This window comes from Corvus brachyrhynchos, unplaced genomic scaffold (genome assembly GCF_000691975.1).
Source record: "Corvus brachyrhynchos isolate BGI_N302 unplaced genomic scaffold, ASM69197v1 scaffold56, whole genome shotgun sequence".
NCBI lineage: Eukaryota > Metazoa > Chordata > Aves > Passeriformes > Corvidae > Corvus > Corvus brachyrhynchos.
This window is the reverse complement of record NW_008238664.1, coordinates 6,534,395-6,545,508: the sequence shown is the minus strand read 5'-3', so window position 1 is coordinate 6,545,508 and position 11,114 is coordinate 6,534,395. Positions and strand designations below refer to the sequence as shown.

At 49.9% G+C, this 11,114-nt stretch overlaps 2 protein-coding genes across 2 annotated transcripts in view; one reads left to right on the top strand and one right to left on the bottom strand.

Annotated features, from left to right (window-relative positions):
• RRP7A (ribosomal RNA processing 7 homolog A) overlaps positions 1-2,960 on the top strand; it is a 4,914-nt gene extending 1,954 nt beyond the window's left edge. Inside the window, exons 2-6 of the mRNA XM_017737745.1 lie at positions 6-269; positions 545-668; positions 1,283-1,380; positions 1,789-1,987; positions 2,476-2,960. Coding sequence (XP_017593234.1) covers positions 6-269; positions 545-668; positions 1,283-1,380; positions 1,789-1,987; positions 2,476-2,561 — 771 coding nt within the window. The 3' untranslated portion in view covers positions 2,562-2,960. The remainder of the gene's footprint in view (positions 1-5; positions 270-544; positions 669-1,282; positions 1,381-1,788; positions 1,988-2,475) is intronic.
• An 885-nt stretch (positions 2,961-3,845) lies between these two features.
• SERHL2 (serine hydrolase-like 2) overlaps positions 3,846-11,114 on the bottom strand; it is an 8,788-nt gene continuing 1,519 nt past the window's right edge. The window contains exons 3-12 of the mRNA XM_017737743.1: positions 11,032-11,109; positions 9,946-9,987; positions 9,190-9,209; positions 8,924-8,998; positions 8,050-8,159; positions 7,701-7,780; positions 7,331-7,365; positions 6,495-6,571; positions 4,988-5,081; positions 3,846-4,658 (exon numbers count right to left, since the gene is read on the bottom strand). Coding sequence (XP_017593232.1) covers positions 4,542-4,658; positions 4,988-5,081; positions 6,495-6,571; positions 7,331-7,365; positions 7,701-7,780; positions 8,050-8,159; positions 8,924-8,998; positions 9,190-9,209; positions 9,946-9,987; positions 11,032-11,109 — 728 coding nt within the window. The 3' untranslated portion in view covers positions 3,846-4,541. The remainder of the gene's footprint in view (positions 4,659-4,987; positions 5,082-6,494; positions 6,572-7,330; positions 7,366-7,700; positions 7,781-8,049; positions 8,160-8,923; positions 8,999-9,189; positions 9,210-9,945; positions 9,988-11,031; positions 11,110-11,114) is intronic.

Sequence of the window (11,114 nt, the reverse complement as noted above, 5' to 3'; positions counted from 1 at the left end):
GGGAGCCGGCCTGCCTTGGGCTGCTGCGGGCGGGGGGCCGGGCTGGGGCCGGGGAGCCGCCCGGAGACCTCTGCAGGCTGTGCGTGGGAGGCACCGCTCCTGCTTTGCTGTACCGTGTGTTTTCTCTTACTGTCCGTGTCAAGGACTCTCTGTCTAGGCTGTTCTCTCGCTGCGGGCATGTGCAGTCTGTGGACATCTGCGACAAGCCAGGGCCAGGAGAGAAAAAAGATAAACTGACGTCCAAATTCTTCGACCACAAAACTGTAAAGGTAAAAGCTCATGGGGGAGAGGAATACTGATGCTTTAGTGGGAAAAGATGGCAAGTACTGAATGGTTCTCTTCAGCACATGAGGCACAGGAACCATATGGGGCATTGGGTGACACGATTACTTACTTAAGTTTACACTGTCTTTTGTTTCTTATCCTGCTGTCACTTGTGGTTTGATTTTTATTTTAGTTTTTTAAGTTATTTGTACTGCAGTTCCTTGCTCCATCACCGATTTCCCCGACATACCTGACTCACCTGGGTGCTTTTTTCTTTTAGGGATTTCAAGTAGCATACGTGGTGTTCAGGAAACCAGCAGGTGTCCAGGCAGCCAAGGCTCTATCACAGGAAGGTCCCTTACTAATATCAACAGAGAGCCACCCTGTGAAAACCGGCATTAGCAGTATGTCAGCTCTAGCTATCTTTCTACTGGCTAATGGCAGGGAAGAACTACACTCATTTGCTGAATCCTACCCTGCGTGTCCATTTTGTTTTAAGCTGGGGGATGTTCAGTGTTTTTTGTGCTTTTATTATTCACAGGGTAGCAATGTTATTGAAGCAGGTGTTGAAGTTTGGTCCAGTGACCCTATGGGAGAAAGGGGGTCACTTGGAAGAGTGTTTTTTCCTGGCATTTTTTCAGTATTGCATAGATTCAGAGATACTGTCTTCATCTTGTCCTCAAAATGGAGACTAGATTCATGCAACAGGCACCAGTTGTCTGTCAAGATGACAGCACTTAACATAAAACCTCTTGACAGAAACACAGCCTGAATGTTGTGCCCCTTGGGCTTAAGGCTAGCCCACTTCTGCCTGGGAAAGTTGCAAACTCTTCCCATCACATACTGGTTGTGCTTGCAGCCACAAGTCCGTTTGAGCTGTGGCAGGGGGGAAGCTGAACACAAATGGGAACGATGTGTCCTTCCCCCACTCTAGAATTCCCTCTAGAGCTGCCCAAAAGCACCACACTAGCCTGCTTCTAAGAGCAGCTACTGCTGACTTGTGCTCTCTCTGTCTCAGAGTGGATCGCCAGCTATGAGGCCTCCATCGTGGATCCAAAGGAGCTGAAGGCTGAGGTGGATGCCTACATGCAAGACTATGATAAAAAGATGGCAGAGGTGAGGCCAGGCTAAGGAGGGAGCCCAGCTAAGCAGTTTTCTTAGGGGAGAGGGAAAGGAGAGATTTCTCAGTGCTCTAGCCATAGTGGAAAGGGTGGAGGGTCCCTCTGTTTGGCAGAGGTTTTTTACTCCTGGTTGCTGATGGGTGGTCAGGCCCTGGTTTGGTCTGCAACACCTGACCCTTCCCCCAGGGCTTGCAATAGATATCCACAAATAAATTGTTTCCTGGCTGGCATGCAATGTTGTGACTGAGAGTTGAATGCCTACAGCCCTGATCCCATGCTTTCCTTTAAATCTTGTGTGGAAGCAGGAGCTGTAACTTTGCCTGTGTTTAAGGGAGGGCTGTGGGGGAGCTGTGCATCAGGCTGTGCATCTGCACTCGGCTGCCTCACCCTCCTGTCTTTACAGGAAGAAGCCAAAGCAGCCAAGGAGGAGGGTGTTCCAGATGAGGAGGGCTGGGTGAAGGTGACACGGAAGGGCCGGAAGCCTGGCCTGCCCCGGACAGAGGCCGCCAACCTGCGGGTGCTGGAGAAGGAGAAACAGAAAAGGGCCCGAAAAGAGCTGCTCAATTTCTATGCCTGGCAGCATCGTGAGAGCAAGAGAGAGCGTGAGTGTGCAAATCTCCTCCTACCCCTGCCCATGTCTTGTCTCTCACACTGCGGCTCAAGGAGCATCCTTCTGCCTTCAGTGGAGGTTCCAGCTGCCAGCAAAGGGCTGGCTGGGTCTGAATGGCCTTGCCAGCTCTTGGAAGGGCTCTTACTACCACTTGTCCTACCAAGGGCTGCTGGAATATTTTGTGGGAGGGTGTGCAGGTCGTGATTTTCCAAGAGATGCTTATTCAGTCTGCACAAAGGCAGCAATTGAAGGGGGGAACTAGCCAGATTCCTCCCCAAGAGGGAGCTGCAGCACTGCCGGAGATGAACGGCTGGAGCCCCAACTTGGCACTCAGCCCAGGTGTAAAACGACCCGCTCTGAGAAGCGTGTGTTTGTGGCTGTTGAGACTCAGTCCCTCCTGGTGTGTGGAAGTGAAGCTCCCAGGAGAGGGAGATCTGCTGCTCCCGTGTGACCTGTTCTTTCTCTTTCTCCGTGTTTTAGACATTGCCCAGTTGAGGAAGAAATTTGAGGAGGACAAGCAGAGGATCGCACTGATGCGAGCCCAGCGCAAGTTTCGGCCATACTAGGTTGTGCTGAGCTGTTCCTCAGGTGCCTGTGCTGGAGAGGGTAGGAGAGCTACCTACTGACTCTGTTTGCCAAAGGATTTTAAGGAATTGAGGCAGATTTGGGTTGCCTCTACCCTTGGATTGGAATTGGGAGATGCCAGCAACTCTTGCTGGAGGAGAGTTCCCTTTACTTGCACCAGTATCCTCCTGCTCTTCTGTCACTCGACCCTGTGGCACCAGTTTTCAGGCTGCTCAGGTCAAGGGGCTGAGGCACATCCTGTGACAACCTGTATCTCCCTGCCACCCAAAGACACACCTCCTAAAGCTTGGTGAGAATTGGGATTGACCTAGCACAGCCTCTGCAGAGGCAGGGAATGGCTGAAGAACTGTAAATAAACTGCTGCTACTGTTTTCAGAACATGGGAATGCTTCTCTCTCCCCCCCCAGTCTCCTGTGGGAAACAGCTTCTTGTGTGCTGGGGTGGTGGTAAAAATCATGGCTTGTAACCTGGTGCTCATTTGCACATTTTATTGAAGGAAAGAGGAGGGAAGTGACTCTAGGAAAAGCCTAACTGCGAAGTTCCCAGGCCTGTTGTCACAAGGAAAGATCAGTGGTTTGGTACAGAGCCCTACCCCGTCTGGTGATTGCCTTTGTGGCAGTTCCCTCTTAGCCAAGTGTTGCAGTGCCCAGTCATCCAGCTGTGCATGGAGCTCTGCAGCCATGTCTAGGCCATGGGAAATTCCTGATACCCAGCACTGTTGCAAAAACAAATGCCACTTTGAGCAGCCTGGTTTGGAAGGAGAAACCAGACTCTCCACGGCCTGTCCCCAGCCCACAGAAGACAGGTAAGGATGGCAGCAGGCACGTTTAGTTGTAGGGCAATGCTTTTGTAGTGCTCCTATGGCATTTGTGCAGCTTTAGACATAGTGGTAGGTGTGTGATCGAAGTAACCCACCCAGCCCCAGGCTTTTACGCATTTATTTTACTACCTGGAGCCTCACTAGAGATGTGACCATGAATGTAAGGTGGAAGTGGTGGTAAATTCCAGAGAGCTGAGATAAAATGGATCTCCTCTCCTTAAAAACTCACTGCAGATCCAGTTTGCATTGCTTGCGGAGATGACAGGCCTGCCGGCTTCAGTAGGCTTTGTGCATCAATTTAACTAGGAGGCAGATCCTTAATATAGCCTACCCAAGGCAGACTGTGTGTAAAAATTGCTGCCTCCCAAGATGCATTTTAGCTGCTTGGGTGAGCGGCCTGAAAGAGAAAGGAGGTTTGTTCTCCTACAGAGTCAAGAAGACAGACTTAACATTAGGACATTAATCTTTATTTAGGACAGAAATAATCTTTGCCAACTTTTCCATAATTTGTAGTTCTCGCAGCTGCTTCAGCTAGAGGATTTAGGGACATTCTCTAGCGTTCATTAAAATGGCCTTCTCTGCACAGGAGAGCTCTTATTTAAGCTGATTCTGAAAAAAACAGTAGCTCTCATAGTAGAACAGAGACACTGAGGCCCTCTGAGCTCAGGCATCTACGGAAGTAAGCAGTGAAGCAGAACTTTCCTTGTTTGTCAGTGGGTTAAATCCTGGGAGCAGCCTGTCTGTACCATCCTCAGGAAGGAGGCAAGATGAGCCACCTCTCTTGCAGTGCCAAAGCTGATCTGCTGCTGTCACAGAGGGTGCCTCTGCCTGTGTTCTGCTCCGTTTCAGGGTGCAAGTTTGGAGTAAGCCAAGGGGAAGGCCACTTTGGGGCTCTATCCCTGTACTCACCGAGCTGGAAGTGGAGCAAGGACTCCTGCCTTTGGCAAATGAGATACTTTGCTCAGCTCTCCTTCAGAGAACCCCTGGCAGACCTGCTTCCACCCTGCAGTGAGCTAAGCGTAGGAAAGAGTATCATGATCTGATGTTGGGTGCGAGGTAGGAATGGTGACAAATCTGGAGCTTGCTTGTTAGCTCCCAGTTCTCCTGGACTGCTGCAGCTCTGAAGCTCTGCTGCAGCTTCCTAGAGTCTGGCCCTGGTGTTCTGTGCTGTCAGGAAGTTGCTGATGATCCCAGATACCACCTCGGGCTCGTTCAGGTGCACAAAATGACTCCCAGGCACCTCTACTAGCTGGATGTGCTAGAGGGAAAGGACACAAGATGTGGACCAGGAAAGTGTTCCCTCAGGCACACATTGTTTACTGTGTGACGCTTAGGGGAAGGGACAGGGCAAGTGAGGCAGGACAGAAATGGGAGGACCAGGGAGCAGCTGGGTCCAGAGGGCAGCACTAACTTGGGACTAAGGCAGCAGGGACAAAGTTGTCTTCCTCCCCCCCTGCCCCTGGTGTGAGGGCTGTGCTGTTCAGGACAAATCACCTAGTGGAGGGTGTCCACCAAGATCAGCTGCTTCCCAGTTGCTGCTCCCAGGTTGGTGGCAAATAGAGATGCAAGGATGAAGTTTGCTCTCACCTCTTTGAGGGTAGACTCGAATGCCTCCTGCAGGGCTTTCACAAAGTCATTTCTGCTGGGCAGGTTGTGCGGTACCAAGAGTCCATCTTGTGATCTGAAAAACAATAGCAAGGCTCAGTATAGCACTCACTGTGCCTCCATTTGTCTTTGTGGCTATTCTGGGCAGAAGCAGTTGTCCCCAAGACAGTGGGGTGATAGTCCCTGTTCTTTCCAGGCTGCTCATAAACAGCAGGGTGACAGGGTCATAGGTGGTAGTCAGAGTGCACTGCACAGCTTGGCTAAGCAGCTATCAAACTCTAAAACCTTGGGTGACTGCCTAGTAGTATCAGAGTGGAGACTGGCTAAATATTGTCCTCCCAGGGCTGGCTCTGTAACTGGTCTGACAACATTGTTCCCTGCCCCCATTCTGCCTTTTGCTCGTAACTTTTCCTTAGAGTTTACACATCTCCCCTCAGTCCCTTCTGCCTCTCCTTGCTGCTTATTTAAACAGGGTATGCCCTGCTCAGAGAGAGAGGTACCAGGCCAGTTGCCCTGGAGAAGTCCGCATTAGATCTCCTGCAGAGCTAAGATCATGCTGCATCCTACTGTGCTGGCGACAGGACAAGGAGACATCCCAGGCTCAAAGACATCTCTGTGGCCCAGAGGACTTGACATCATCACAATGTTACATTTCTGTAACCTCTTATGATACTAAAACAGATCAGGGAGGCCAAAACTGCACCTCTTTTCTCAACTGCTAGCACTTCCTCTTGTTTTCTAGACAATCTTTTAACAGCACCCCACGAGCCAAGGTAGCCAGAGCCCTGCACACTTTGCCCTCCAAGGAGATGGGAAAAATGCAGAGGATGACTTGCAGAAGAAGCTGTGCACCCAGACAGCTTAACAGCTTGTGGGGCTCTGTGCTCTGGGGCCATGTCACCAGAGCTTCTTGCCCCAGTGCCACAGGAGAGCTTGCAGGAGCTCAGTCAGGCCAGGGGCTCCAAGAGCAGCTGAAGGAGATGGGGACTGCTGTAGTTTCACCTGTTTGCTCAGGCAAGAGCTTTTGGGGTCTGAAGAAGGGGGCAGGTTGGGTTGCCAGTTGGGGTAGAGTCAGGTCAGAAGGATAGCAAGAAGGTGTGGTGCTGTGGAGGGTCACATATTTGCCAGGATGGCCCCTGGCTGTAGCACCAAGGAATGGAAAGTTGTGAGATGGGATTGTGAAACCAGGAGCATGGGGAAGATGGAGGAGGACTAGCATTTCCTCAGTCAGCCTTTCACCTGAAAGTAGAGTGCCAGGCTGGCAGGATGTTCCAGTTGCTCTCTGCCTTCTCCAGGAGCCTGCCCAACCCAGGGCAGTGGTGGAGAACTGGGAAATACCTTCTCACATGTGGGGCTGTGCTGTTACACCAGCCGGCCAAAGGTCTGGATGGCTGGTGTAAAGGAAGGGGTAGTGGAGGACTCCTTGCTAGCCTTCATTCCTTCCACTGAGGGAGACAGGAAGGGTTGGTTTGGCTTGTGCCTCACTCACACAATGATGAGAACACGGTCCTGGATCTTCTGCAGGAGCTTCACACACTGCTCCACCGTGAAGAACTCTCGACTCTGCTGCAGGTGCAAAGACAGAGAAAGTCTCAAAGGTCAGGGACAGCAGCTGGGGGCAGAGGGTGTCCCCAAGCCCTCCTACACAAGTGGCTCTGAAGGCTGAAGTAGCTGTGGCCCTGAAGCTTCCGTGCTGGGACATGACAAGCATCCAGGCTGCACAAAGGAGTAGCTGGCTCTGCAAAGGCTCCTTTTGTCCAGCTGTGTTTCAGGGCTGCCAACAACATTGCCTGCTGGGCTGCAGCACATATGGGAATGATCTCATGGAGAAAAGCTTTAAAAATGTTTTTACTAAAAAGGAGAGAGTACATTACCCTGGCTTCCATATCCTGGCAGTAGCACAGGTAGAGGAGGCCCTATTTGCTCAGAAGTGGCACAAAACTGTCAAAATACCAAACGTAAGGACTTTGCTCCACTCCCCTTCTTATTCAGGTCACCTGCCAAAGAAGCTGACAGAAAGCATCCATCCCTCTGCTGCCTGAAGAGTTATAACAGCACGAAAATGTGGCCAGGAGGCCCTGGGGCGGAGGAACTTCTAAAAAAATAAGCAGTAACATTTTCCAGTGACTCTGTAAGCTGAATCAATGATCAAGTGCAGGCCTTTAAAAGCAGCATTTAAAGGAGATGTGGGAATTAGGGAAGTGGAAAGTAAGTGGCTGGGTGGAGGCAGGGCCTGGCTCAGTGAGCAGGCATCCTGTGTCTGAGTGTCCTGTAAGGTCAGGGCTCCAAAGTAGCAGGGGGCTACATGAGAAGAGCAGTGCTCACCGTACGGGCTCTCATGTCTCTGTTATACACCAGCCCTGGAAAAAAAAACCAGAAGGTTTTCATGTTTCATAGGAGCAGGAGTTGTTATGTTTTAACTCACTTTTGGGGTCTGCCTAAGACCTTTTGAGATAGGAGGAATAGGATTAATTCAGATTTCTCCTTTTTAAAATTTATTTTCTTTAGCTGTTCTAGGACTTGAGCAACAAATTCAGTTGCTGGGAATGGAGCACTCTGCCTCCAGACTTAATTGATCCCATTCAGGCTGTGTAAACTTGTAGCTAGGGCACCCTGTACCCTGCAGAAGACAATGGCTATTGGCACCAGTCCCTTCCCACACCCAGCAGTGGCCCAGCACCACACAGCCCCTTACCAGCGGGTGTCTCAGTTGCTCCTCGCTGCAGCAGGATTGCCCCACCTTCTGCTGTCAGATGGCTGTTTGCTTCTAAGAGCCTGAGGGAGACATGGCAGAGAGATTGTGCTGCTGGAAGGGAGGAAGGGAAGCAAAAATTGCATGACTAGGTGACAGCGAGCTCTCAGGCTGCTTCAGAAAGGAGCAGGAAGAAGCAGCAGCTTCTAGCAGCAGAAGCAAAAGGTCTTGCTGGGATTCCAGAGGACATGAAAGGTGAAATGCAGGGACAGTTTTCCTTTCTCATTTGTGCAGCTGTAACTCTGTCAAGGTGAGGGCAGACAGTAAATGAAGAGGATGGATGGGAACCCACCTCTGCAATGCTGCTTCGGGGCTCCGTGCCTTGGGGGTTTGCTGCTTTGCCTCCAGACTCAGTAATCTGTCAATCACCTTCCTTTTAGATTTCAGCCATGCCTCAGTGTCCTGAAACACAGAGAGGCAGGGAGGAGGAGTAACCACTCTCTTCTGGATGATTTTACCCCTTATCAAAGTGTGGAGGAAGGAATTTCACCCTTCAACATCCCTCTGAACTGGTACCAGTTATGGGTATCTTATTAAAAATGCCCATTTCTGGGAGAAAGGGAACATCAATAATGCTGTAGTGAACTTACTAACTTTTTATCCTTGCAATCTTTTCTAACCCTTCCTACCTCATTTCTGAGTTGAGGACAACTCTCCAAAGTTTGGTATCTTTTGTCTCTCTGACCTAGGACTTCTGTCCCGCTTCTGCCAATGAAAGCTCCAGCATCTGGTAGCAATGATGGCAAGTTGGCAATGTAGCTTTATAGACCGCCAGGAACAGACAAAGAAATCCACCAATCTTGTACCCAGGTCACCCAACAAGCTGTTGGTAAAAAGATAACCTCAGCTGGCAGTTGCCTGGACAGAGGTTCCAGTTTCCTTTGTACAAGGGCTTGGCACAGACAAGTAAATTTCAGTGCTAAGGGACTGCAGGATGTGGAGCTCTAGCAAGTGTGCCCCAAGGGCCAGCCTAAGGATGGACTTCAGTCTGTGTAACAAGGAGCAGATCAGTGCCTACCAGAAGGAAGAGCCCTGGGACTTGTGTGACCTGCCAGGAAGTGGTCACATCAGTGCTTTCTCTGAAAAAATGAGGGAAATTAAAAAAAAACCAAAACATCTATTTTTCTATTTTTAAAAAGTGAAGGGAAGGACACATGAGATCTAACCTCTGGAGCCAGAAGAAAGCCAAGAGTTTCCAGCAGGATCAGCTTGTCCACCATCTCAGGATAAAGGAAACAAAACTGAGGAGAGATGAAACAATAAGAGAATGAAAAGCTGAGCACTGAGTGATGTCTTTATCCTGCTACATGGGAGAGGGGTCAGGGAAGGGTCTCTCCTCCCCTGAGCTCCAGGTCTGTCCCTTCATTCCTCTCCCATTTGTTGTTGCAGCTGCAGAACTCACAACCCCATGAAGAAATGATGCTTTACTCACCATTGCTGCCACAGCCCCACCTGCAAAGGAGAAAAGGGTGCTCAGTTATGCACAGAACAACCCCTGGTAACAGAAATTCCCCTTCCCCACAGCAGAAGCTGCCTCAGAAATAAAACTGTGCATTGTACCATGGGACAAAGCCCCAGTACAGAGGAGAGCTCTCCCAGCCCACAGGATGCAGGCAGAGACCAGGGCTGTTGACCTGCTGTATTCCCCATCGTGTGCCATTTCCACCACCCTCAGGCAGCAAAGGCCAAGGAGGAGTCACTGTTTAAAATGCCTTGGTGTGCAGGTCCTGTTAGCTGTGACCAGAGCAGGCCTGGGAAGCAAACTCCAAATTGTGGCAAAATTAAATCATACTCCAAGCTTGAAGGGATGGATCTTGGATTCCAGTTCCCCTCAGCAGGCTTTATAGCCCACCAAATGGGCTGTCTGTTCCCAGGCTTTGTGGGGATCAGGCATGAAGGCCTGCTGTGAATTCTCCTGTGTAGACCACCCCTCTTTGCCAATTGCTGTTCCCTCCTGTGAGTGGGGGAAATGCTCACAGCAAGAGTTTTATCCCTGTCTGTACTACACAGTCTTGAAAGCAGAGGCATTTCAAACAAGGGCACAGATTTTTGAATCACTCAAGCAGGAACCTGGTACTTGACATAATATAATAAATATTCCAACCCAGCTCCTAGTAGCATGTCTTGGAAGTTAATTATCTACTGATTTCTATTAGTCTCACATCTTACAAGAACTAGAGCCACTTACCCATACTGTGCCCCATCAGGGTGAACCGTCTCCACTGCAAGGCTAAATGGCAACAGACAAAAACAGTGCTGCATTAGAAACCAGAGCAGCAGCATCTTGCTGCTTCTCCTCTGACATGGGCCCTTTCTCCCAGGAGGGCTTTTGCACTGCCTAATTTGTTTCTTAATCCAGAAACTAAGCAGCTGAGTAGGCCAGTTTTAAAGAAAAAGAGCATTCACCACCTCATTTCAATGGTAGTTAAGTCATACAGCTCTCAAGCTCTCTCTGTATGCCAAACAAACTCCAACAAATTCCCATTCACTGCCAGACATGAGACTGGCAAGAAGCAGAGGAGCCTAACTGGGCAGCATCTGGTGGAAGAGAGAAACCTTGACAGAGCATCCTGCTGCAGGGCATTCTGCAAGACATGTGAGGACATGAGCCAGGTCTGCTGCATTGAGGGATTCCAAGTGAAAGCTTTCTGCACCATTTAGCACATCAGGCTCTTCAGTCCATTTTTAGGGCACTCTGGGAGGCTTATAGGAAAACACCGCTCTATCTGTGCTGCCCGTCTGAAATATACCTCCCTGAAAGATGGGGTTTACCCTCTGGAACATCTGAGAGCTTCTAGAGGCTCTTGTGTACTGAATGAGGGATGTAAAACCACAAGTTTCACAAGTATACAGATAGACAGTTACATCAGGACACTTTGTCTTTCAGATTTCTTTGTATGATACTAAAGCAAGTAGCAAACTGCCATCAGGGAGAACCAGAAGCTTCCAACTTACACCTAACACTGGTTAGGGGTCACTGACTGCTTACAAAAAGCCAGTCTGGCAAAACAATTTAGTTGCATCCACCACTGCACTGCTACTGCTTTTTTAGTATAGAAACACCTGGGGCTTACCATCTCTTCCTTTCCCAAAACAATGAGAAAGAGGGATGGATGCTTATTCAATCACAAAGCACTGGCTAACATCAAACTGAGAAGCAGGGGGAACTGATTCCTCTCCTGGCAGTTAAATGCTGCCTGCTTGTTGTAAAGAGCAGGACTAATACAGCACCCCCTGCACAAGCACCCACTCAAGGGTTCCTTCAACTACCCACCTGCTGCCACCCGGCGCACGTCGGTCACGTAATCTAGGAAATGGTAGGGGGAGCCTGCAGGTCGGTGGGATGACAAACCATGG